Here is a 22443-nt window from a genome sequence, read left to right on the forward strand (position 1 = left end):
ACTCTTAGTAGTTCCAAGTAAACACTTACATTTAAGGGCTGAAAATTGTATTGTGCTTGTGCCAACTGATTTTGGTTTTCTAGAGGACTTACCATAATATTTTAGTTTAAAATCACTCTTCAAAAAGGCACCATAACCACTTGGTTTTTACAGATGACCACTCCAGGGTGATTTTGCAACCTGTTGAAGATGATCCATCTTCAGATTACATTAATGCCAACTACATAGATGTGAGTGGATTGCACAGCTTTCTCTCTCAATCTACTACCTTCTCTATGTGAAAATTTTGCATGTTATGCCTACAAATTTATCAAAAGCTTTCTTTTATTAAGAACAAAATGTACACTTTCCTTGTTCTACATCCTAGTACTCACTGACATTGTTGTGCTTTCTTTCACATCTGACTTTGGTTTGGGCTGTAGATTTGGCTGTACAGGGATGTAAGTACCACTATATGTGAATAACGACATCCTATTGTAAATATTTAATATAGATATTGTTATTAATTAGTTTGCTCTTCTATTTTTGTCATAAGATAACTGTGCATGCCTCATCTGATTTATATAATTTCTTTCTTTAAAAAATTTCCTTTGGTGTGAATATGTTTTGTACATGTTTTGAAAAGTTAATTTAGACTTGTAACGTAGCACTGAATATTGTTTGATAATTCGGGTGAATCTGTCTGTTAAAGAAAACTCAGTGTATGCTTCTTTCTTTTTTTTTTTTTCTTTTTTTTTTTTTTTCTTTTTTCAATGATGATAATGATTTCACCCACTAGCTTTTATTTTCTCCTTCCCATTTGTATGTGAGAAACTGGATAGTATACTGTTCTGTAGTCATTTGAATATGTACCTGTGAAATTATAATATCTGTTTGGCAAACAGGGAGTGATGATGGCTTTTGTGGTTTTTGTTAGCTTGTTTGTTTTTAACAACAATGTAGACAAAATGATATTTAGCTGGTATTTTTTGTAAGGTGCTAATTTTGATGTTGCAAAGTATATACACAAACATACAGATAGATACATACATTTAATGAAGTAGAAATTTCTTCACTTGCAGAAAAAAAAGTCCTAAGATTGAAATTCAATACTTTGATTAAAATATAAATTAAAAAGAAGCTGTTATGAATAGGAAATTTGAACTATTTCTGCCATGTGTTCTTGTTAACAAAATAAAACTTTAACACATGAGGAACAAAAGATTTGTGGTATTCATAGCAATTCAAATGATACTGAAATGGCTATTAAATGTGTTTTTAAAATACATGGGTTTGATTTCTTTGTAATTGCATATTACTCATTTTTTTTGTCCACTGTTAGTCAATGAATTGTTTAAAACTGTCTAAGCTTCCGTGGATAAAAAGATTTAGCTCCAGGTATACCACTGTCTTTTTATTTTCATACTTTATATGGCAGTCTCTCTGAAGTGTTAGGCCTGTGATGTTTTGCCTGGGGCTTTAAACAAGAAAATTCTCCCAATTTTGTTGTAATTCCAGTTTCCTTAGGACATTGTTTTTCTTATTTAGAAGTAAATTGGATCTCATTATAACCAGACAGGAAGGCTACAAGTTAAAGCTGGCATTCTGCAATTTTAAAGTAACACTTTTACCTTCTTCTGGAAAGAATTACCGAATGTTAAAGAGGGTAGCACAGGTTGCACTTTAATAATTTGAAGTTGGGGTTTGATCATATGGACTCCAGGATAATTTTTTTTTCCAGTACTTTGATGCAGTCTTGTCCTCATGTGAAGTCAAGAGCAGGATGCTAAGAAGTCATTTTATAAGCTCTAAAGGATAGTGTTTTCAATCTAGACAAAATAATGAAGCAGTCTATTGGAAAGTATATGAACTCCTTGGGTACACTGAAATCCTTCCGTTTAGTAACTAGAATTGTATATTGGGAATCCAAGGACTCCTGAGCCCCTGTAATACAATACTTGATTCAAGTTGCTTAATAAACCCATTAACTTAGGAAATAATTGTAGTTACTCCTTTCCTTGCATGTGGTGAAATTTTGTATTGTCTTCTTACCAGGAATGCATATTTCCTTCATCTTTGTATATAATGTTGCTGGCACTGATCCAAATACAGTCTCATTGACTTCCTCAAGAGCAGAATCTATTTGTCTTTTAGTTTTTATGCGAACAATTGCTGTTTAATGCCATGCAGTATAGTTAGTATTGGCATATACCCAACTAATTGGAAAAGCTTGATTATTGTGCAAAGTTGTATATCTACATTCGTATGTAAATATAAATATGTATGTGTATATACTCGTGCATATCATGTCTAGTTCAGTACATGCACACTTTGTGCAGTAGTGTAAAATTCTGCAGCTAATTCCCCTGCAATATGACCTTGATTCTGTGCACATACCACAATGACCAGCTCTGGCATAGGAAATATTTTATCTATGGATTGAGTATAAACCTCTTTGTGCCTTATAGTAACTCAAAGAGAAAGCAAAATTATGTTTTTATGATTTTTGTTTTTGATTTGTTTAGTATTTTTGTAATGTTGAAAGAGTTGAATACACTGATCAATTATTGAGATAATCTGATGGCAAAGACAATTTTTACCAAATTTTAAATAAATGCCTCGTATTCGGCTGGGGAGATAATGTCAAGAGAGGACTAGTTTTTAGGTCCAGTGTCAATTCAAGTCGGATGTTATTTCCATTTTATCTGTTGTCACTCAAACCTTTTCAGCATTAACAGCTTTTTTAGGATTTGAGCTTTGTGCTGTTCCTAAATATTGGTTTATTCTGAAAAGGTTGTCTAGACATAAGAATTCTGTAGTACATCATGCTTTTATTTTCTCCTCCCTGATAGTAATATGATACTCAAACCTACTTGTATTATTCTTTTAGGGCTATCAGAGACCAAGTCACTACATTGCAACCCAAGGTAAGAATCTGTCAGTATTAATCAAACCTAATAAGTGCTCTTCGCAATATGCAGCAGCATTTTTCTAAAATGAAAATAGATTAAAATAAAGTATATCCAATATTATTGTTGTGAGTTGTTGTCTTGTGTTATGGTAAATTAACATAGCATGTTTAGGAGGAATGTGAATAAGTGTAAGAATTGCTCTTATTCATCATGTTAATTATATATGGAGCAATTCTTTCAGTGATACATTCAGCTGATAAAGTCACTAGCTATTGCTGTGATTTCCAATTATGAAGATGAATAGAGAGCGGAAGTATGTGGACAGAGAATGGTTTCAACCTGTCTTAAGGCATTTTTTTCCGCACATTGCAGTGTTTTATTTTATTGTTATGGATTTAGTCCAGGATGGAGATGGAAAGATAAGTTTAGCACTATCTCAGCAAATCTGGGTAATGCAAGACCCAAGATGGACAAAGCATCTCTGTAGAAGAAATGAGGAAAATCGTTATAGTATAACATGACACTAAATAAAAAGGGGAGTAAGGAAAAAATTGAATTTTTATGGAGATTATTCATTTTGTATTTCTGATAGAACTCCTCACAGTGAGGAAAAATGAATAGATTAGACTAAGATTGCAATGAAATGCCAGGAGCTATGAATTAAAATAAAAATAATTAGATTTAGAAGTGTCATTATTTCATCTGGGAGTATAATCAGATATCTGGCTGGAAATATCTTGTTATTAGTGCCCTTGGTTGATTGTAGATCCACACGAAAAGGGGCAAACTAAATGCTAGTTTTAAAGCAGGATGTGTACATTTCAGTCCACACTTTTTTATTTATGTGCAACTGCTATATAAGCTGGTGTCTCTATGGTTAAGTCTACATTTGTATTTTATTTTTGTTTTACTGTGTAAATTGTAGCACGCTGTACTGTGTGCAGGACACAAAAATTTGTTGCTGCTTTAGTGTGCATATTGTTTTAGTTTCAACTGGGATGGAATTGGTTTTCTTCAAGGTGTCTGGTATGATGCTGTGTTTTGGTTTTAGGAGAACAATGTTGATAACACACTGATGTTTCTAGTTGCTGCAAAGCAGTGTGGTACAGAGCCCCATTCCAGCTTCTCAACTCCTACTAGCAAAGGGCTGGGGGGAGCCCAGGAAGCTGGGAGGGGACAGAATCGGGACAACTGACTTAAACTGGCCAAAGTGGTATTCCATATTGTGTTCCATATCGTATGACATTGTTAGGAAAGAGAGCTTTGAAAGGAGTGGGCGTTCATTTCCCTCCCTTCTGCTGTTTGTGGGGCTAGGTTGGCATCAGTCAGGGGTTGGAGAGCAATTGCTTGTGCAATTTGTCACAATTTGTATACTTTTATATATACATATATAGTCACAACTATTATACTTTATCTTAATAAGTAGTTTTATCTCAACCTTCAAGTTCTACTTCATTGTGTTTTGTTTTTTTTTAATTTTCTTCCCATCCCACTGGGAAGGGGCAGAGTCAGCAAACAACTGTATGGTCCTGAGCTACCTGCTCATTTAAACTATAACATACTACATGAAGGATCAAGTTGTGTGCATGTCATGCACAGCAGTGCTACAGTACTGCTGTATTGTGGTAGGGTGCTGTTTCTGAGATAGGTGTAACAGGCCAAAAGTCACTGTCACTCAACCAAATGCATCTGATCTCTGCAGCAGAGCAGGAGGCAAAACTTAAACTAGTGTTCCTTGCTTTCTCCTCAGAAGTGTACTTAAATAAGTTAAAATGTCCTTTGTGCTTCAGCATCTGTTGTTGATGGCTGCTCACTTTGCTGGCATTGAGATGGCAGTGAATGCAGTCTGTGCCACTCTCCCACTGCTGGTATTACTACCAGTTGGTGAACATCCAAAGAAACTCATACCCAACATGTTAATTAAAAAATGTAAAGCAAACCTAATATAGTTTTAGTCACGTGTTGTTGTGTCCTTGTATTTTTCAAGCCACTTCCAGTGATTAATTTATTTCATGTGGTAATTCAGTTAAACTGAGAAAACTGAGCACTGGTTAGCAATAACAATGTAGGCCGGAAACTGCTGTGAAGGTGTGATAATGTGGTTTCATGAAGCTTTCATCTTTGAGCAAGTGCATTCATGCATGCCAGCTCTGTAAAGAAATGGATTTTATTTTTAGCATTCGCTTTGTCTGTTATTTTGCTGCATGGTGTCACCTGGCATTTTTCTTACAGGTCCAGTTCATGAGACTGTGTATGATTTTTGGAGAATGATATGGCAGGAGCAATCGGCTTGTGTTGTGATGGTCACAAATTTAGTGGAAGTTGGAAGAGTAAGTTTTTGTTTCTTCTGATACTGCGGGCCTAAAGAAAAACCTGCTGACAAAACTTGTCACTAGCAGAATGTAAGCAAGTCCTGTGAAGGAGAGGAGAGAAGAGAAAAGGGGAGAATTGACAGTCCACACATCACTGCAGATTACAGTATTGTGCGAGCTATATATACAGATAACTACAGATGCTATGTTGTTTTTGTTGAGTGAAAAATCATCTGAAGACAAAATTCATTTTTGCATATTAGGAAACTGAAATGAGCACAGTAAGTGGAGTAGTGATTAAATGTGCTTCTATATCAGTGACTAGAAATCAGCAAATTGTTTACAATAGCAGTAACATCCCTCAGGGAATAATATATCTGGGATTACTTGCAACGGTTTGATTACTGATATGAAATGCATCCCAGTTTAACATAAGTGGAAATGTATCCCATAGTTTGACACTAAAATTTTAAAAAAAGCTAATTTAGAAATGAATTTGGTGTGTAACTGCAGCTATATAAAGAAGCATAAACTCCCTGTAACTAGTATTTAACCTGACAGAGAAACCATTAGCTATGACAAGTCACATGCATTTGTGGTCATTTTGGAAAAGTATGGTGTAACATAGTACGTGCAGTAACATATCTTCAAGGTTTTATTTTTCTTGGATGTGAAGTGGTTCCTCGTTTTATATTTAGGTCAAGTGTTACAAGTATTGGCCTGATGACACAGAAGTTTATGGTGACTTCAAGGTGACTTGTGTAGAGATGGAGCCCCTGGCAGAGTACGTGGTCAGGACCTTCACTCTTGGAAGGGTGAGCACATTTTGAAAGGGCTTAGAAAAATGCTATTCCCTGATGGCAAGAAGTAAGTCAGGGACTGTGCTTCCATGTGTTCAGGTGGGATACCAAATCCCTCTGTTTGGTTAAGCCCACTGCATAGGCAGCCATAGCACCAGGTCTTTCCACTCATGTCTCTCTGGGTTTCAGCTTCCCCAGAAATGTTGACTGCTACCATCCTCTCTCTTACATTCACCTTTTCTCTGTAGCCAGACTTCTGAGCTGAGCTCAGGTACTCTGCTAGGAATCATGCCATTCATCTCATTTCACTCTGCCCTGAATGCAGCTGAGCCAATCTCAGTTAATCAAAGAACAAACTCTGTGAATGCAAGATATATGATACAGCTGTGGTCCACTGATGCATTATTATACTTGCCTGTGGATGTTGATAACTTACTGTCAATGAGCAGAAGTTCTGGAAATTGATGCAAATTGCATCTAAGTATAGGAAAACTATCTAATGAGGCAAAACTAGCATACTATAATAGCAAAAGAAAGAATGATGAACTTCAAAATGGAAATTAAAATACAATAACGTCTTTACACTTCCTATGTTCTTAGCTTTAAATAATCGGGGAAATGATGAAAATGGCATGTAGGTTCAATCACTGATGCCATTATTTGAGTCAAAGGATATCTTATCTGTGAAATACTTTGAAATTCATAACCTTTTTTTTTTCGCCTTTTACAGAGAGGCTACAATGAAATCCGTGAAGTCAAACAGTTTCATTTCACTGGCTGGCCTGATCATGGAGTTCCTTACAATGCTACAGGCCTGCTTTCATTTATACGAAGAGTCAAATTATCTAATCCTCCTAGTGCAGGACCTATTGTCGTCCACTGCAGGTGTGTGCAGATGTGGTAGATTGATTTTTTCCACAGCTGCGTATGGGAGCATTTGTAATAGTTTCTTCTGAAGCATTCATCATTTTGAAGTGTTTTGGGTTTTGTTTTTTTCATTTTGAATTACCTGATTCACGTTGCAGTAGGATTTGGTTGTCTACAGCAACATTTGAAAATAGCTGAATTCTAATACTGCTTTCCTATCTGGTATGGACAAAGATTTGCTTTTTCTGGCAAGAAATGCACCAGCTAAAGTAGTTTTATATTCCTGGCTGCCATCCTGGCTACCATTAGGTAACCTACAGTCTACTTTTGTGACAGCATTCAAGAAATGTAGATAGAGTTGTTTGATAATCTAACGTTATATATAGTATTGGAACAGATTATTAATTTAATCTATGTAAACAAGTAGATGAATGAAGATAGAATGAGGTTAGTGGCAGCAGGTACAGGCTGTTGTTTCCTGTGCAAGTTTTGCAAGGGTTGTATTGTTAAGCCACAGCCTTTTGATGATTTCCTTTCAGCTTATCAAATGTTCAATTACATTTACATTTCAATTACTACAGATAAAGTTACTAACTCTATACAGATTTTAAAATTTTAAAATTCTCTATGCAAAAATTATCTTCGGTTTATATAAAAATGAAATAAATCAAGCGAGAATCTGTGGGACACTGTGCTGCCGAAACCAGTTTAGTGCTTGGCTGATAAAATGAACACTTTAATTTCTGACTGTAAGGTATCACTTAGAAATCATCCCTAATCATTTATTAAATAAAGACAAGATCTGTCATATTTTGAAGTGCATAATGTGCATTTTGAAGAGCTTAATCATCTTCCAAGTTTAATTTCACCTAACTTCTTTTTTACTCTATGTATTGATTTAGGTGATTAAAAAGAGAAAAACAGATGCTTTTTTGCTATTTCTTAGTTAATCAAATCTGATTAAAAGTGGTTGTTTGGGGCACACCAAAATTTTTAAAAGACATTATGAAAGAGAGAAAATAAATATTTGGTAGTGGTTGTGATGAAAAAAGAACTGGATGGTTTTACAAATAATGCTCACAGCAGAGAGTTTATAAATTTTATAGGTGTTTTCATGGAACTATTTCTAACAGTGTTTACTGCTCCTCTTCAGTGCTGGTGCTGGACGCACAGGTTGCTATATTGTGATTGATATCATGCTAGACATGGCAGAAAGAGAAGGCGTTGTGGATATCTACAACTGCGTCAAAGCATTACGGTCCCGTCGCATCAACATGGTACAGACAGAGGTATAGTAGTTTTTCTTCAAAGTACCTGATGCTTTCTGAAATATGCCTGGTCAGAATTTCACTGTTACTAGCCAAAGAGCAGACAGTGGACAAGAGCTGGGGGGCAGTTGCCTCCATGGGAGGCACTGCTGTGTGCCAAGGTCATGCAACAAGCCTGTCAGCTCTTTCTGTCATCATACAAGTGAGTACTTGCCTGACTTTGTAACAAAGGGAAAGCCAGAAAAATAATGGGAAGAAATACTTCCTATTGAGACACACTTGATTTTACAACCAACCTAGCTACTAGGTAATTGGTGTACTAGCTCACACACACACACACAAGGAGAACACAGCATGCCAAATAATTGCTAATCACAGGTAGTGCTTGAAGCAATTTACACTTTCTGCTACTACTATAAGAAAAGCTATTTTTGAAAAACAAAACGAAAAAAGACAGCAAGTCCCTTATTCTGTATATACAGAATTATACAGGTTCTGTATATACAGAAACCCATAAGCACCATTAGAAAAATGAGCCCCTCAAATAATTTGCCGTGTCTGAGCTTTTAAGTTTTACTAACTTAAAATTGGTTCCCAATTATGACAAGACTGTTTGTACTAAAGCAGTATTTAATGATTAATTAATGATGGACAGTACCTTGAGTTTTATACTGTGCAGATCTATTTTTCTGAAAAGAAGGAAAGATTGGTTGTTTTTAAATGACAATAATTCTTGTTTCTTTGTGTAATTTGGTAGGAGCAGTACATCTTTATTCATGATGCCATTCTAGAAGCTTGCCTGTGTGGGGAAACTGCCATTCCTGTCTGTGAATTCAAAGCTGCTTATTTTGATATGATTAGAATAGACTCTCAGACAAACTCTTCACATCTCAAAGATGAGTTTCAGGTATTCACAGCTTTTACTAACTCTTCACATGTCAACTTTTTTTTTTTTTTTTTTTTTTTTTTTTTTTTTTTTTTTTTTGCCTGTAGATACATTTAATTTATTTTAAGGGAAAGAGTTTTCATATCATATTTATAGCATTTTATCTCTTACTTGTATTCCACAAAATAAAGTATCCATGTTTACATGCTTTGCAGAGTTACTTTAAATATGAAATACTACTCTTTGAATAACATTTCAGTAAGTATCTGTCTGGAATAAAGAGCGCTGGCTGAGAACCAGAGAGAGTTTCAGCTTGCATTTGCACAGTGAAGGCATAGCTCTTTAGAACTCCAAAGGATCCTCTTTGCTTTATTCCTTTCAGAGGGGATGGTGTCTGGTGGAAGCCATTCAGTGATACTCAGAGCATCTTTAATGCCCTCAAAAAGCCTTAGTAACCTTATCATACAGATAGGAGCTCTTATTTGAAATGTATTTTTATTCACATCAAAACACATAAGATTTGTTTGTTTGTTTGCTAAATTGTTTGCTAATGCTTTATGTTTTCTCACATTGCAATATTTTAAATTAATAACTTAGTGAATCTTGAGAATGTTGTCTGTAAGGCCAATGTATTAAAACAAGTCTCCTCTCTTTCTTAGACCCTGAATTCTGTTACCCCTCGCCTGCAAGCCGAGGACTGCAGCATAGCTTGCTTGCCAAGGAACCATGACAAGAACCGCTTCATGGATATGCTGCCACCTGACAGATGTCTGCCCTTCTTAATTACTATTGATGGGGAGAGCAGCAACTACATCAATGCAGCTCTTATGGATGTAAGAGACTGTCTTCTTTGTCTACGTACGGTGCCATGGAAAGCTGTGTAATATGAGAGAACACTTACTAGTATAAGAAAGAGTAATTCTTTCTTAGCATAGTGCCCAGTAAAACAGTCTTAACAAAGAAAGGTGGCAAATGGGAAGGAAACCCCACCAGCTTGTTTTGCTGGATCAGAAGGTTTGGTATCTTCAGTCTTTTGCATACTTATATGACCCGTTGAAAAGCTCTCCATATCAACACCATTAAATAAAGGTTTAAGTTTCCAGACCTCAAAATCACAGCAGGATCTCAAAAAATCTTATGCTTATCTGGAAGTAAATATTACCAACCTAAGGATGAGGTTACTATCTGTTTTAGGAGAAAATCTATGTATGTTGAAGTAAAAGAGATAGGGAGAGAGGAAGCAAAATGTTTCTTTGATATGCTTGGGGGGTAGATGTTTTGTGGTTTTTTTTTTTTTCTTATTGTTTGTATTTTGACTTGTAGCTCTCATATAAAGATTTTTAATCTTTGAAGTTTGAGTGGCAGAAGTACTCTCAGGGAAAAAAGGTGAAGTAATGGAAAGAATGGAGGTGAACCTATTTATAAATGTCTTGTTGATAAAAAGGCTCATCAGACATGCTGTCAGATACCTGCCTCTGCCTTCCTTTAACACTGCCAAAGTTAGGCCTCCAAAGCCTCTTTTTACTGTAAATACTTCAGTAAGTGGCCTGATTTTCAGAACATCTCATTTTCCTCAAAAATGTATTTTTGTCAGAAACTGCAGTGTCAAGAAGAGATTCTGGAATAAAATGGTAAATAGCATCAAAAGTCAACAGGACTGAGTGGTATTTGTTCCTGAGCTAGTGCAGGAAATGTTTGAACTACTAGCAAAATACAGTTCCTGATCTCACAATTAGCTATTGTGCCAGAAAAATAGAGTAGCATGTGTGAGACTAATCCATTACAGAATCATAGAGGCTGAATGGATGAATTAGAGTAGTGAGTAGAATTTTGGTAGCAGTCAAAATTGTTTAGAATTGCAGCTAAAATTACATGAAGCACCTGGATAAAATTGATGTTACAGAGACCAACCAGCACATCTATGTGAAGGAGTGTTTGGGGAGAAAGAAAAACAATAGAGACTAAAGGTGGTATGGCAGAAAGAATCTGAGTGTGTAACAGTGTGGAAGGCAGAGAGAGAAAGCAAGCAGCATGTTAATGGAGGCAAGTTTGTACAGACTGAAATGATAGTAATAAAGGGAAAGAAAGCAGCAGAAAACATTATATTACAAAGAATGCATATAACAAGGCAGTAAGTACAGTTAAAAATTTGGTTGATGAAAGGGTGGGGGTTGTTTTTGCTTTTTTTTGTCATTTTTTTTTAGTACTGATTTAGTCGGAAAAGAGAATCTCATTGCCGGGAAAGGAGAGTTTCAGTAGCAAAACAGAAATAGAAACTTTCTTCTTTCCACAGCGTATTTGTTCCTGTGTTCCCACAAAAAGGTGTCTGCTTCCCAGTGTGATAGCAGATACCCTGCCTGCTCTTTTTGAAGGTCTGATCATCTTAATCTCAGTATGAGCTCTTGTCTCAGGAGAAACCAGAAATGATGGGGAAAGGGCTAGGAAAGCATCAGCTTCTTTCTATTTCTTAAAAATATAAGGAAAGAATTGACAGCTGATGTTCCTCTTTGCTACCTGAATAGATGGAGGAAGCAGGACACAGGCTGCACCTCAGTATACTTCACACAGTGGGAAAAGATAGCAAACTATAGGGAGAAAACTGTCCTCTTCCTTATTTTATTGTCAAATAAGCACTGATACTAAAGGCATTAGTTTGTTATCTTCACAATTTACAGTAAGTAGAAAGGGAAAAAGTATTTTTCCTTCCTGGACTCAAACTGTGCTCTCTGAGGACTTATTGATATATTGCATTTGAAGTTCCCTCATGCCAATCTGCAAGCAAGCAAGCTGCCCTGCCATGTCCCTCTTCTAGGCTAATGTAATCTACTTATTTCAGTAAAAAGCATCTTAAATGCTTTTGTGCCAGTACAGGTGCTAAGTACTTAGTGTGGGGATCCCTGCATTGTGAACAGAAGTCCCAGAATTTTTACTTCAAACTTGACACTTAGGTTCCCATAAGCCTAACAAGGGTATCATGTCCTTACTTTTTTTCTCAGATGAACCTATCAGTGCTTTCTTGCCAGTTCCCTTGTTGCAGAACTCTGCCATGCATAGTTGCAGATTGTCTGCATAAAACTGCCATTCTTTTTTCTTCTGATTGCTGCTAGCAAGTCACATTCTAAAGAGACTTAACCCCTCTGCTGTTAGTTGTATCTCAGGCAACTTATGCTGGGCTGGAAAACCCTGTGTACTTGTGCATAACACAGCAAGCATGAAACAGAATCTTCTGTCCTTACACAAAATAGTATTTTGCTGTTTATCCTCTGCTTTGTCATGGAAGTCAGTTCAGTAATTCTGATGACCCGGACTGAAGTCTAGTAAAAGCTGCCATCAGCTTGGGATTGCATCTCAGTACACTGTCAGGGATGAGCTTTGTCTGCATCTCAGTTACAGAGCTGGCATGTGTCTTCGTGTGTGCAGGGTGACTAGCTAGGACTTTTACCACTTCTAAGTGCAGAATGGAAACAGGTTGTCTGCTGAGTCTCCCTGGCACAGTGCCTGGAATGGCACGGCCCTGAGCCTCAGCTTCTGAGCAGAGCCCTCCAGAGCCTCTGCTGTGCCATCTGCGCATTTGAACTGTGGTACATGGCCCATCACCGGAGGTCACAGACCTGAGCACAGCAGCATCCTTGTTCTTACTTGACGCAGTGATGTATTTGTAACACCACCTTCAGTGAAATCTGCTGTAATTAATGTTACAGCTTTGTTCTATTTATAGTTTGTTTTTTGTTGTGGAGTTTGAGCGGAAGTTAAGAAGTACTTCCTCTACCAATTGCTAATAAATTTGTTTGCCTTTGCAGAGCTACAGGCAGCCGGCAGCTTTTATTGTCACGCAACATCCTTTACCAAACACTGTGAAGGATTTCTGGAGATTAGTGTATGACTACGGCTGTACTTCTCTTGTGATGTTAAATGAGGTCGACTTAGCACAGGTTAGTTCGGGGCTTGAGTTTTCCATTTACTGTCACGTGCTTTAATATCTCTGCACCCACTACATGATCAGGATGTTGAGCAGTGCGGCTGTTTTACAGTTACTCTGTTGCTCTTCTTTACAGCAACTAACTAATACAAGTAAAGGCCAGGTGTGGTGTCTACAGTGGTGTAAGACAATGCTCCCGTTGTAACTTAACATTTATTTATACCCATTTTGCTCTGGCACAGGGCTGCCCACAGTACTGGCCTGAAGAAGGAATACTGCGTTACGGTCCCATTCAAGTGGAATGTGTGTCTTGTTCAATGGACTGCGATGTAATAAACCGAATTTTCAGGATATGCAATCTAACAAGAGTAAGCATTATCATAACATGTAACAGTTTTTAACACTCTCTTGGCTATTCTGGTTTTTAATTTTGAATAGTAGTAAAATATTAATGTTCTTTCGACAGAAAAATTAAAGTACTAAAGTCTAATGCTAGTTTCCAGGGCTATACTAGAGCTACCCATTAGGTAGAGAGAACAGTGAGATGAGTGACTGCTCTGTAATATTCTCCATGTAAGCAAAAGTTGTGTGAGAAGGATTCTGTTTAGTCAGTGTATGGAGAAAGGGATATCCATGTAAAGAGCATGTAGTGACAGGCATTTTATTTGCAACTTCCATGAGATGTTTCCCATCCTACATCAGCAACTGCAGCACTCAAAAGTGGTTATGCAACGAGCACCTTCTCAGTTTTAACTCCAAGAACTACACATCCTATAAAGCGTGGTGTGAAAAAACTCTGAAAGTTCCTCTGGAGGACTCTGCACCACTGTACCTTAACCTACCTTTGTCACCTTTTCTTAACTTCAGAACCAATGCCAGTCTTGCAATTTTGTCAGTTCTTTCACACGTTGTCTTGTCTCTTTGCTGTTCCAAAGTGTTTCACACTGTCACAGCATTTTATCAAACCCTGTTTGCAACACAGTGTCTGTTCTTGCTCACCTCTATAAATCACTTATTTATGTTGCCTACAAGTAAAAAGATACAGATGTATCTGTGCAGTTAACCAGCAGCCCCTGGTTGACGTACTGTATTATTCAGCTAATACTGATCAGGCCACCATCTAATATTAGATACTAGCCACCAACTGTGGTTTGTAGTATAATTTTAACTTTCATTAATGTTGAACAATTGCTGTTACAAACTTCAAGAGCAGTGCCTCCTGTGTTATTATTTTGGCTCACAACATCAGAGGCAGATGTTGGTGGTATAGCAGTAGAGGTTGAACCTTCCTGCCAATATTCTATTACATTTTGTTGCTGTATGACAGATGGCAGCAGAGGGGCAGTGTGATAGAATGGTGTCTGACATGGAAGTGCATATGAAGCACAAGGGTGTCATTGAATTTCTCCATGCAGAAAAAATTGTACCCACGGACATTCATTGATGCTTGCTGAACATTGATGGAGACCAGTGGATGTGAGCACAATGAGGCAGTGGGTGGTGCGTTTCAGCAGTGGTGACAGTGACATGAAAGACAAGGCATGTTGAGGATGGCCATTCAAGGCTCTCACAGTGCAAAAAGAAGAGCTTTTCAATGAGCTCACTGACGCAAATTGGCTAATAGGGGTGTCTGAGTCTAAAAGCACTGTTTTGTATGATTCTGTGATTCTGATGATTCCCTATGATTCTGTGATTCTGCAGCTGAGAATTTGCTCCATCAAACAGTGTTATTACACTCTTTGTATCTTTTGTTGTGTCCATGGAAATAAATAGGAGGCATTACTTTGGAACAACCAGAGTATATACAAACCTTTTTCTTTTTTAACTAATATTTTGGTCACACTTTGATTTTTTTCAAGTAAAAAGGGCAATCTGTGTGTGACTAGCTTCTTCTGTAAATTGTACTTTGCTTACATTCAGAGTCAAGGAAAAAAAAAACCAAAAAAAAAACCAGCTCTTCATGCCCTGTTTGGAAACTACAGGAAGCAGAGGAATGGGGATGGTGGTAAATATTATGCTACGACACTTTTTTGTTGGTGCATGTTTAATTTCCTTTTTTTTTTTTTTTTTTTCCTGTTCATTTCTTATTGCTTTTTCAGTTTTTTTCTGTTTTGATTTTCTAATTCTCTTTTTCTCTTCATTTTCCATCCATTTTGCCTTAATATCTTTTTCTAAATATTTCTGTGCACTGTTCTCCCTATTACAAAATGCATATTCCTTTTACTTTTCACCTGCCTCCACTCCAAGAAACTTAACAGGCTTTTTCCAGTAGCTGAGGCTTCTCTTGTCATCCTAATACAATTCTAAAGGATCTACCACGTGGAAGGCTCAAACTGGCAACAAGGCCCTCATGACTGTAATAGTCTGACAGAAAAGGAAGACGTTATTTAAGGAAGAAGATACTTGAATATTACTTGCTTATTTATAATGGGGTTAGTTCATGCATGGGAAGGTTTAAAACGTAGCTAACGGCATGTGTCTCTGCATTTCTCTAGCTCTGGGAATTCAACAATGATGGTTCTGAAGCTAAGAATGGAACTCCCTAATACACTGACTCTTGAGAATTTTGCCTTTTAGAAGTGAGGATAGGTTGCAATACTGACTGATCAGCATTGACTCTGTCTTGAAAATATTTACATTTTTTTCCTTTTTAAATCTTTTTTGAGCCCAAGAAGTATTAATTGAGACCCTATGATATGCAAAGTATACGTGTTGTAATCTGTCAATAATATAAACACTTTTGTACCATATTAGTTGTATATGTGGGTTTTCTCAACCTAGATGTAAGGGTGCCATGTTGACCTAAGCCTCTTTGATTTCCTTCAGCCACAAGAGGGCTATCTAATGGTGCAGCAATTCCAGTATTTGGGATGGGCTTCTCACAGAGATGTACCAGCCTCCAAGAGATCCTTCTTGAAATTAATCCTCCAGGTTGAAAAATGGCAGGAGGAATGTGAAGAAGGGGAGGGCCGGACCATCATTCATTGTCTGTGAGTGATTCTGAGAAACTCAGTAACGGCTCTTCGAACAAATATATATAAATTACTCCTTTTCTTTGCATGTTCAAGTGGGATTCTAATGGGTATGTTCCTATGGATATCTTTGTCGCTTAAAAAAGAAAAAAAGAAAGAAAATGTATCCCTGGTACTGCAGGCCAAACTTTGGTCAACTTTCAGGTTTGGTTAACTTTCAGGTTTGTTTCAGGTCAAGGTACCATGAGTATTTTTTTTTATGATCCTAAATGATACTGTGTATTGTCTTCTGTACCTGATAGCATGTTTTTCAAGTGCAAAATATGTTCAGATGAATTTCTGCAGCTCAGTTTAAGTTTTGACAAATAACATAGTATTTTATACTGAGTGACAAAGGTCATGTTTTTTGTGTACCTCTGGCTTGTCTTGTGTTCTTTTTTATTCCAGAAGGCCTAGATCTAGAAAAAATTCTATAGTGTGATCCTAAAAATATTGTTAATACTGACATTAAAAAAAAAACAAAAAAACAAAAAAACACTTGCTCTGTTCCTTAAAAGTATTAGCAATAAAAATTCCTGTTAAAAAGGATTTGTTAAAAAGATATTTTAAAAACGCAGTATCTTTTTCTCCCAATCTCTTTCCTTTATATGTATCTTTAAGTAAAAAAATTAAATCTTAAAAGTAAATCACAAATTTCTCCTTTACAAGGGAAAAAAAAGTTTCTGCATAAATGTTTGGAATTATCTTGTGGCCACTTTCCACCCACTCATCCTTGTATCCATGGAACATTGTGGCTTATTTGTACTTGGCAAGAAAAAAGCACCTATCCAACTTTCTTTAAAGTGAAGATTAACATAGTTCAGAAGTATCCATAAAGGTCAACAAAATACCTAATCAGTGGTGCCTTGGCATTGCTCTAGCTGGATAATCCCCATATTCTAAAATAAGTCAAATGAGCCTCTTTCCAGAACTAAACAGAAAGTATTGTACTTGCCATTGAATTTGCTTTCTAATTTTAAATGCAAATTGAGCTATAACACAGCTGGATGGCATGGTGGTCTGCAAAGACAGGGTTCAAAAGAAGTTATTGAGAGCAAGGTCAGAAACACAGAATGTCTCAGACCAAACCAAACCCATTGGAGCTGCAAGATGATTGCCAAAACCTTGTCTCTTTGCGGGAGTCACAAGTCACTTACGCTTACAGAAGCATGCACTGGGTGCCCTGTTTTGCTATAGTGACATTTAATCAGCTCTTTTCCTTATGTACAGAAATGGTGGTGGCCGGAGTGGGATGTTCTGTGCCATCGGCATTGTGGTTGAGATGGTAAAAAGGCAGAATGTGGTTGATGTTTTCCATGCTGTGAAGACTTTGAGGAACAGTAAACCCAACATGGTAGAAACTCCGGTAAGCAAAAAAAGCCCAACAGAATTACTACAAGTGGCCAGGGAGCCAGAGACTTGTCTTCTGTGAGCTGCATGCAGTATTGTGTCCATAAATCAAAGCAACCCTATGTGGGACTTGAGCTAAGAGAAGGTGACTTGTCTTTACACCCCCTTATTGTAGTACATATTGAGCAGAGGCTGATCTAATTCTTAGTGTGAGCATAAAATTCAGAAACATAACAACTTATGGTGGAAATTTATTGTGTGTACACGTTAGTCAGCATCATGAGAGGCCAGGCTAAGTTTTTATGCTAGTTATCTTTTAGTGATACTGTTACTTTCACAGGACATTCTCATTTAACAGGCTGATCTTTAATTTCTCAAAAGAACCTGGACTATTAGAGTAGAAGTTGTGGCACATTGTGCTCACAGAAGCCATCCTGAAATTTCACAGAACAAGGCATTTCTTCTTGGTAGGAAGAAGCTGTAAAGGAGATCCGTATATTTTACTTCTTTATAATAACTGCTGTTTTGGAAGCTATATTGAATAATGCTAGTGTTTGTTACTCTACCTTTAGTAGTCAGAAATGATACCTCAGCACTTAAAAGTCAAAGACTATGGGATCTAGTATGGGAATACATAAACAACATAAGCCTGAATTAGCAAAGCCACAAGATGAAACAAAGTATTTGTATGTACATTGGCAGAACTCAAAATGACCTTCGCTCTTCTGAATGTGTTTGTATACATGAATGCATATCTGTCTGTCTAATCACTTCAGTCACCAAAACTGAACATCATGGAAAGTGCTTAAAAATTCCTCTGTCTTCCAAATGCATTTTTTTTCCTCCTTGTAGCTGAATGTGAAAGCAGGTTAGACAGTGCTCTGGTGCTTCTGCCATTTGACTCTCACGCTGCCAGAAGCCAGTGTCACTTTTCAGCCAGATGGCTGCCTACAGCATAAGATTCAGGGATGCCAATCGGAATTAAAAATGTTTTGCAGTTTATACATCCTGAAAATTGCTTCTGACCTTGTGAACTTGCATATTGAGCAAAATGGCTGTAGCTGTCTTTTCCTACACTGCCCTTTTTCCAGGTGTCAGTGCTTGTTTAGTATCAAGTAGCTTCTGTGGCACGATTTGCTTAATTAATGTGTATCACTTCCATCCATTGCTACTGCATAAATTAAAAAATGGTTAACGTGTTAACAACTAGAACATATTGCAGCAGCAGTAACATTGGTCTAGGTATTGCTTGTTTTGCTGCAAATACTTTACAATCTGCTGTGCTATAGACTTCTGAGATGCAACATATTGAATTGCTGCCTTGATTTCAGTTCACTGCTGTGAGGAAAACTGGTCTGATCACATGGAAAATTACTTTTGTCACTGTAAAGGGAGGCCAAGGTAGATTGTCTTTTTCTGATAAATAGTCTGAAAACTTATATTTAATTTCAAAATAGTCCTGAATTCCAGTGCAGTTTTCATTTGCAGATATTGAATTTCTGTAGTTATGTATTGCTGTGCTTTGTGGGTTTTTATTCAGAACTCTTGAACAGCAGCAGCTGTTGAGTCATTAGTTAGAAAACAAACCAGGAAAACCAATATACAACATTGTCATGTGCCCTACATTCAACAGCATGATCAGATAACACAAAAAAGCAGCACAATAAAACCTTTAAGATATCCCTACCATTTCCTGCTAATTGATCACACTGGCTTATTTTGAACCAAGAATGAATCACAAAAGCAGGTTTGTTTTGTTTGGTGGTAAGGACAATAAGGATTGAGTTCATTTCTTGTTTTTAATTCTCACTGCTTTCTCCTCTCTCCTTTCTCCTCCCTTTCCCCGAGTACCAGCTCTGAACAGCAGGGTTGTTGTAGGAAATACTAAGTATGTTGAACTTTTGAGCTCTAACTTCTCTTTTAAATGTGCATTCTCATATCCTGGGCATTACATCAGAGCTATTGAAAAAATGCAGACCCAGGGCAGCGTAGTGTCATAGTTCAGTATTCTCTATATTGCTGTCAAAGCAGTAGTTACCTGCTGAATATCAGCTAACTTACATGTACATGGTGTTTCAGAGTTGAGCAGCTTCACTGCAAAAATGTTCTGGCTGATAGGAGAGATTCTCATGTTTGATAACCAGTTCAAAAGCTGAAAAAATTGGAGAAGTAAATCATTGCATTTCATGGTCAGGTTTATTTTTTATATTTCGTTGGTTATGGTTTGTTTATAAGTCAGAGCTGGTAATACACTTGTGTAATAGAGGGGTGAAAGAAGAAAAGTGAAAAGAGGAAAAAAAAAGGAAACCAACCCAAGTGTGTCAGTCTTGAATTTAAAATTGTTTAGTAGTCAGAAAAGGCTATTCTTGTTTGTAGTCATTGTTGCTGTTTAATGATTTAGAACGTCAATTTAACTTTATTACTTTTTTCCCTTTCTCCCTTAAAGGAGCAGTATCGCTTCTGCTATGACGTTGCACTGGAGTATCTGGAATCCTCTTAGTTGGAATGGATGTGACAAAGTTCACCAAATATCTGAATCTCATTACGCTGTTTTGACAACAGTTCTTGATCCTGTGAAGAAAGATTTTAGGGGAAGAGGGGGGAGGGGGGGTTTTAAATTTTAAATGCAAAGTATTTTTCTTATGAAGTTGTGTATCTTAATAAAAGAATTCAATCTGTTTCTATGCTTGTATACAGTATCAACATTTAGTGCCACATAAATACTATTTAATGAAAACCAGAGTCAGAAGAGATTTGCGCAAATTAGGACTTTTCAGTGTTTGTATATGCAGCCGTCTCTCAATTACAGTAGAGCGACCATCTGTTGCATGTATCAATATTTCCTATATGGTATTAATTTTCTTTTTTTTTTTTTTCCTTTTGATACATTGTTAAAGTACAATAACAGTGCAGATTGATAGTAAGGTTCATTCTTTATACGTTTCAAGTGTTGCATATATATATTATATATAGTTAAAAAAAAAAAAACTGGCTTATTTTGTTTTAATGTGCAATGATGGCTGGATCACATAAAGATCTTTATAAAGAAACTTAAACATAAGCCAAAGACTCAAGTGTAAATATGTCTATATGGAGAAAGCACATGTATTTATTGTTTACTTGCATTCCTTTTTTGATGGCTGAAAAAAAAAAAGAATCATTTTTCTTGAAGAAAGCTTTTTTTGCTGAAATCAAGTGTAAACAATTTTTGTAGTTTATTTTTTGTATGTTTAGTGTAAGTAGAAGACATACTTTTTATGCATAGACCAAGAAACATTGGTATAGTGGTTTTGTTGTGTACATGCTTGTGAATCAGATCAGATCCATGTAAACAATTATAGAAGGTCTTTAACCACAGGACCAAAATCAAAACATTTTGCTGAAAATGTATAGTTTTTCACATTTGCATTAGTTAAATACTGATTAAAATCTGTGGAAGGAAGGGCGCTCATCAAATCGACCTTGCCTATGACTTGCACATCATTGGAAGAAATTTTTAAGCACCGTTAGAGTTCTAAGGGATCCAATTGTTAAGAAAGATACTGAAGCACAGGTCTACAGGAGAACTGTCAGGCAAATAGATGGTTCTACAAATGCCCTTTAGTGCAAAAAGCATTTGTTTAACAAATTGTAAAAATAAGTAATGTTTATTTTGATGTTTACGAACATGTACGCTTTGCTTCCGAGAAAGCAAAATTTGAATAAACCAAATCCAGATTCTCATTACTTGTGGTGTACAAAATATTACTGTGCTTTTGCTTAGCATGTATCCATTTGTTCAAAAGCTTTCCTATATCTCATCAGTTAAAGTCATTTCAGTCTCTTGTTGGTCTTTTTTAGAACGGACAGTAAAATGATAAGGTGCTTATAAATATTCTGTAAAGTAAGAGTGAATTAAACTTTTATTTAAAGATTTTTTTTTCCTATTTTAGCAAGCTCTCACTGTCCTTGTTAAGGAGTTGTATTTGTGTGAAGATATATATATTTGGATAAAGAAGAACTCAGAAAGAAATTGTGTTATTTTTCACTTCAGCATTTCAGGGAGTGTTTGAAAAGACTCTATATCATATGCATGAAAACCAGTGCATTAAAGTTTCTTTCTTTACTTCAGGAACATGGAATTACCCTTCTAAAACTATGGCAGAGAAATGTTTATAGGAATTTTTTTCTACTATTTTTTCAAAGCTCCTCTCTGTATTGTTTACATCTCTAGTTCCAGATCTTTAAAAAAATCATTTTCTTTTGTTGTGCAATGGTAGTTCCTGCCTATGAAAAGTAAACAAATTGGGTTTGAAAAAGTTCAGTGAGTCTTGGTACTCAAAATTACTCAATTTTTTGCCGTATTGGAAAGGGAATTTTAGTCTTCATGGAATGGAATGATAATGTTCTCAACTTTATCTGTAAGGCCATGGCATCCGGCTCTCAAAATGCTTGATCCAGCTCTCTGCTCTTCCTCTTCTGTGGGGACAATGCAGCTTCTCCGCAGATGGATTCATCCTGCATGTTTTAGGCATTTAATGGGGTTAAGTGAACTGGGTTCTGGAAGAACCCTCCTCCTTATCCTTAAAGATTGCTGAGAAAACTATATTACTCTAGAAGTCTAGATTAATATTTTTGACAGATGAGATGAGCTGCTCTTAGGGCTGTGGAATGTAGAAACCAAATTCCATACTGATGGCAGTGATTTTCTTTATTTTTTCTCTCCAGACCAAAAATGTAGCATTAGGCTGAATGAATAGTTAACTTTCATAGAGAGCTCCTACATGAGGGATCATAGGGTCAGTCCTCACTAGAAGTGCAAACTGCTCCCTAAGCAATTTCCAAGGTGCACCAAGCATGATTGGTGTGTGCACAAACCTGAAGCTGGGCTTTGCAGCATACTTGAGCAGAATGGTGCCTGCATGGGAGTCCTCAGTCTCCATCAGCTACAAGGTATTTCAGGTGATTGTTCTGCAAATAAGTACTCTGTCTGTTATTTAACTATTATGGGAGTGAGTGTAATTTCTGACTAACTACATACCTGACCTAAGGAACTTTGCAATAGCTCATGAAAAACCTGCAGGAAGTTCTTGCTTGTAAGGCTAGGGAAAAGTAAGCAGAGGGAATGCAGAGTGTGAAAAGCACCTCAGAAAAACCATT

The 22443-nt window shown here is 36.7% G+C and overlaps 1 protein-coding gene across 1 annotated transcript in view; it reads left to right on the forward strand.

Moving 5' to 3' along the window:
• The window catches only part of PTPRK (protein tyrosine phosphatase receptor type K), a gene marked incomplete at both ends in the record, with an annotated part of 369996 nt that extends 350192 nt beyond the window's left edge, over window positions 1-19804 (forward strand). The window contains 14 exons of the mRNA XM_079550348.1: window positions 154-230; window positions 423-440; window positions 2870-2906; window positions 5124-5221; window positions 5902-6018; window positions 6734-6888; window positions 8024-8159; window positions 8896-9045; window positions 9684-9857; window positions 12825-12956; window positions 13186-13311; window positions 15770-15933; window positions 17185-17320; window positions 19751-19804. Of these exons, the coding sequence (XP_079406474.1) occupies window positions 154-230; window positions 423-440; window positions 2870-2906; window positions 5124-5221; window positions 5902-6018; window positions 6734-6888; window positions 8024-8159; window positions 8896-9045; window positions 9684-9857; window positions 12825-12956; window positions 13186-13311; window positions 15770-15933; window positions 17185-17320; window positions 19751-19804 (1574 nt within the window). The remainder of the gene's footprint in view (window positions 1-153; window positions 231-422; window positions 441-2869; window positions 2907-5123; window positions 5222-5901; window positions 6019-6733; window positions 6889-8023; window positions 8160-8895; window positions 9046-9683; window positions 9858-12824; window positions 12957-13185; window positions 13312-15769; window positions 15934-17184; window positions 17321-19750) is intronic.
• Between the last annotated feature and the right edge of the window lie 2639 nt (window positions 19805-22443).

Source organism: Tetrao urogallus (genome assembly GCF_951394365.1).
Source record: "Tetrao urogallus genome assembly, chromosome: 2".
Classification (NCBI taxonomy): Eukaryota; Metazoa; Chordata; class Aves; order Galliformes; family Phasianidae; genus Tetrao; species Tetrao urogallus.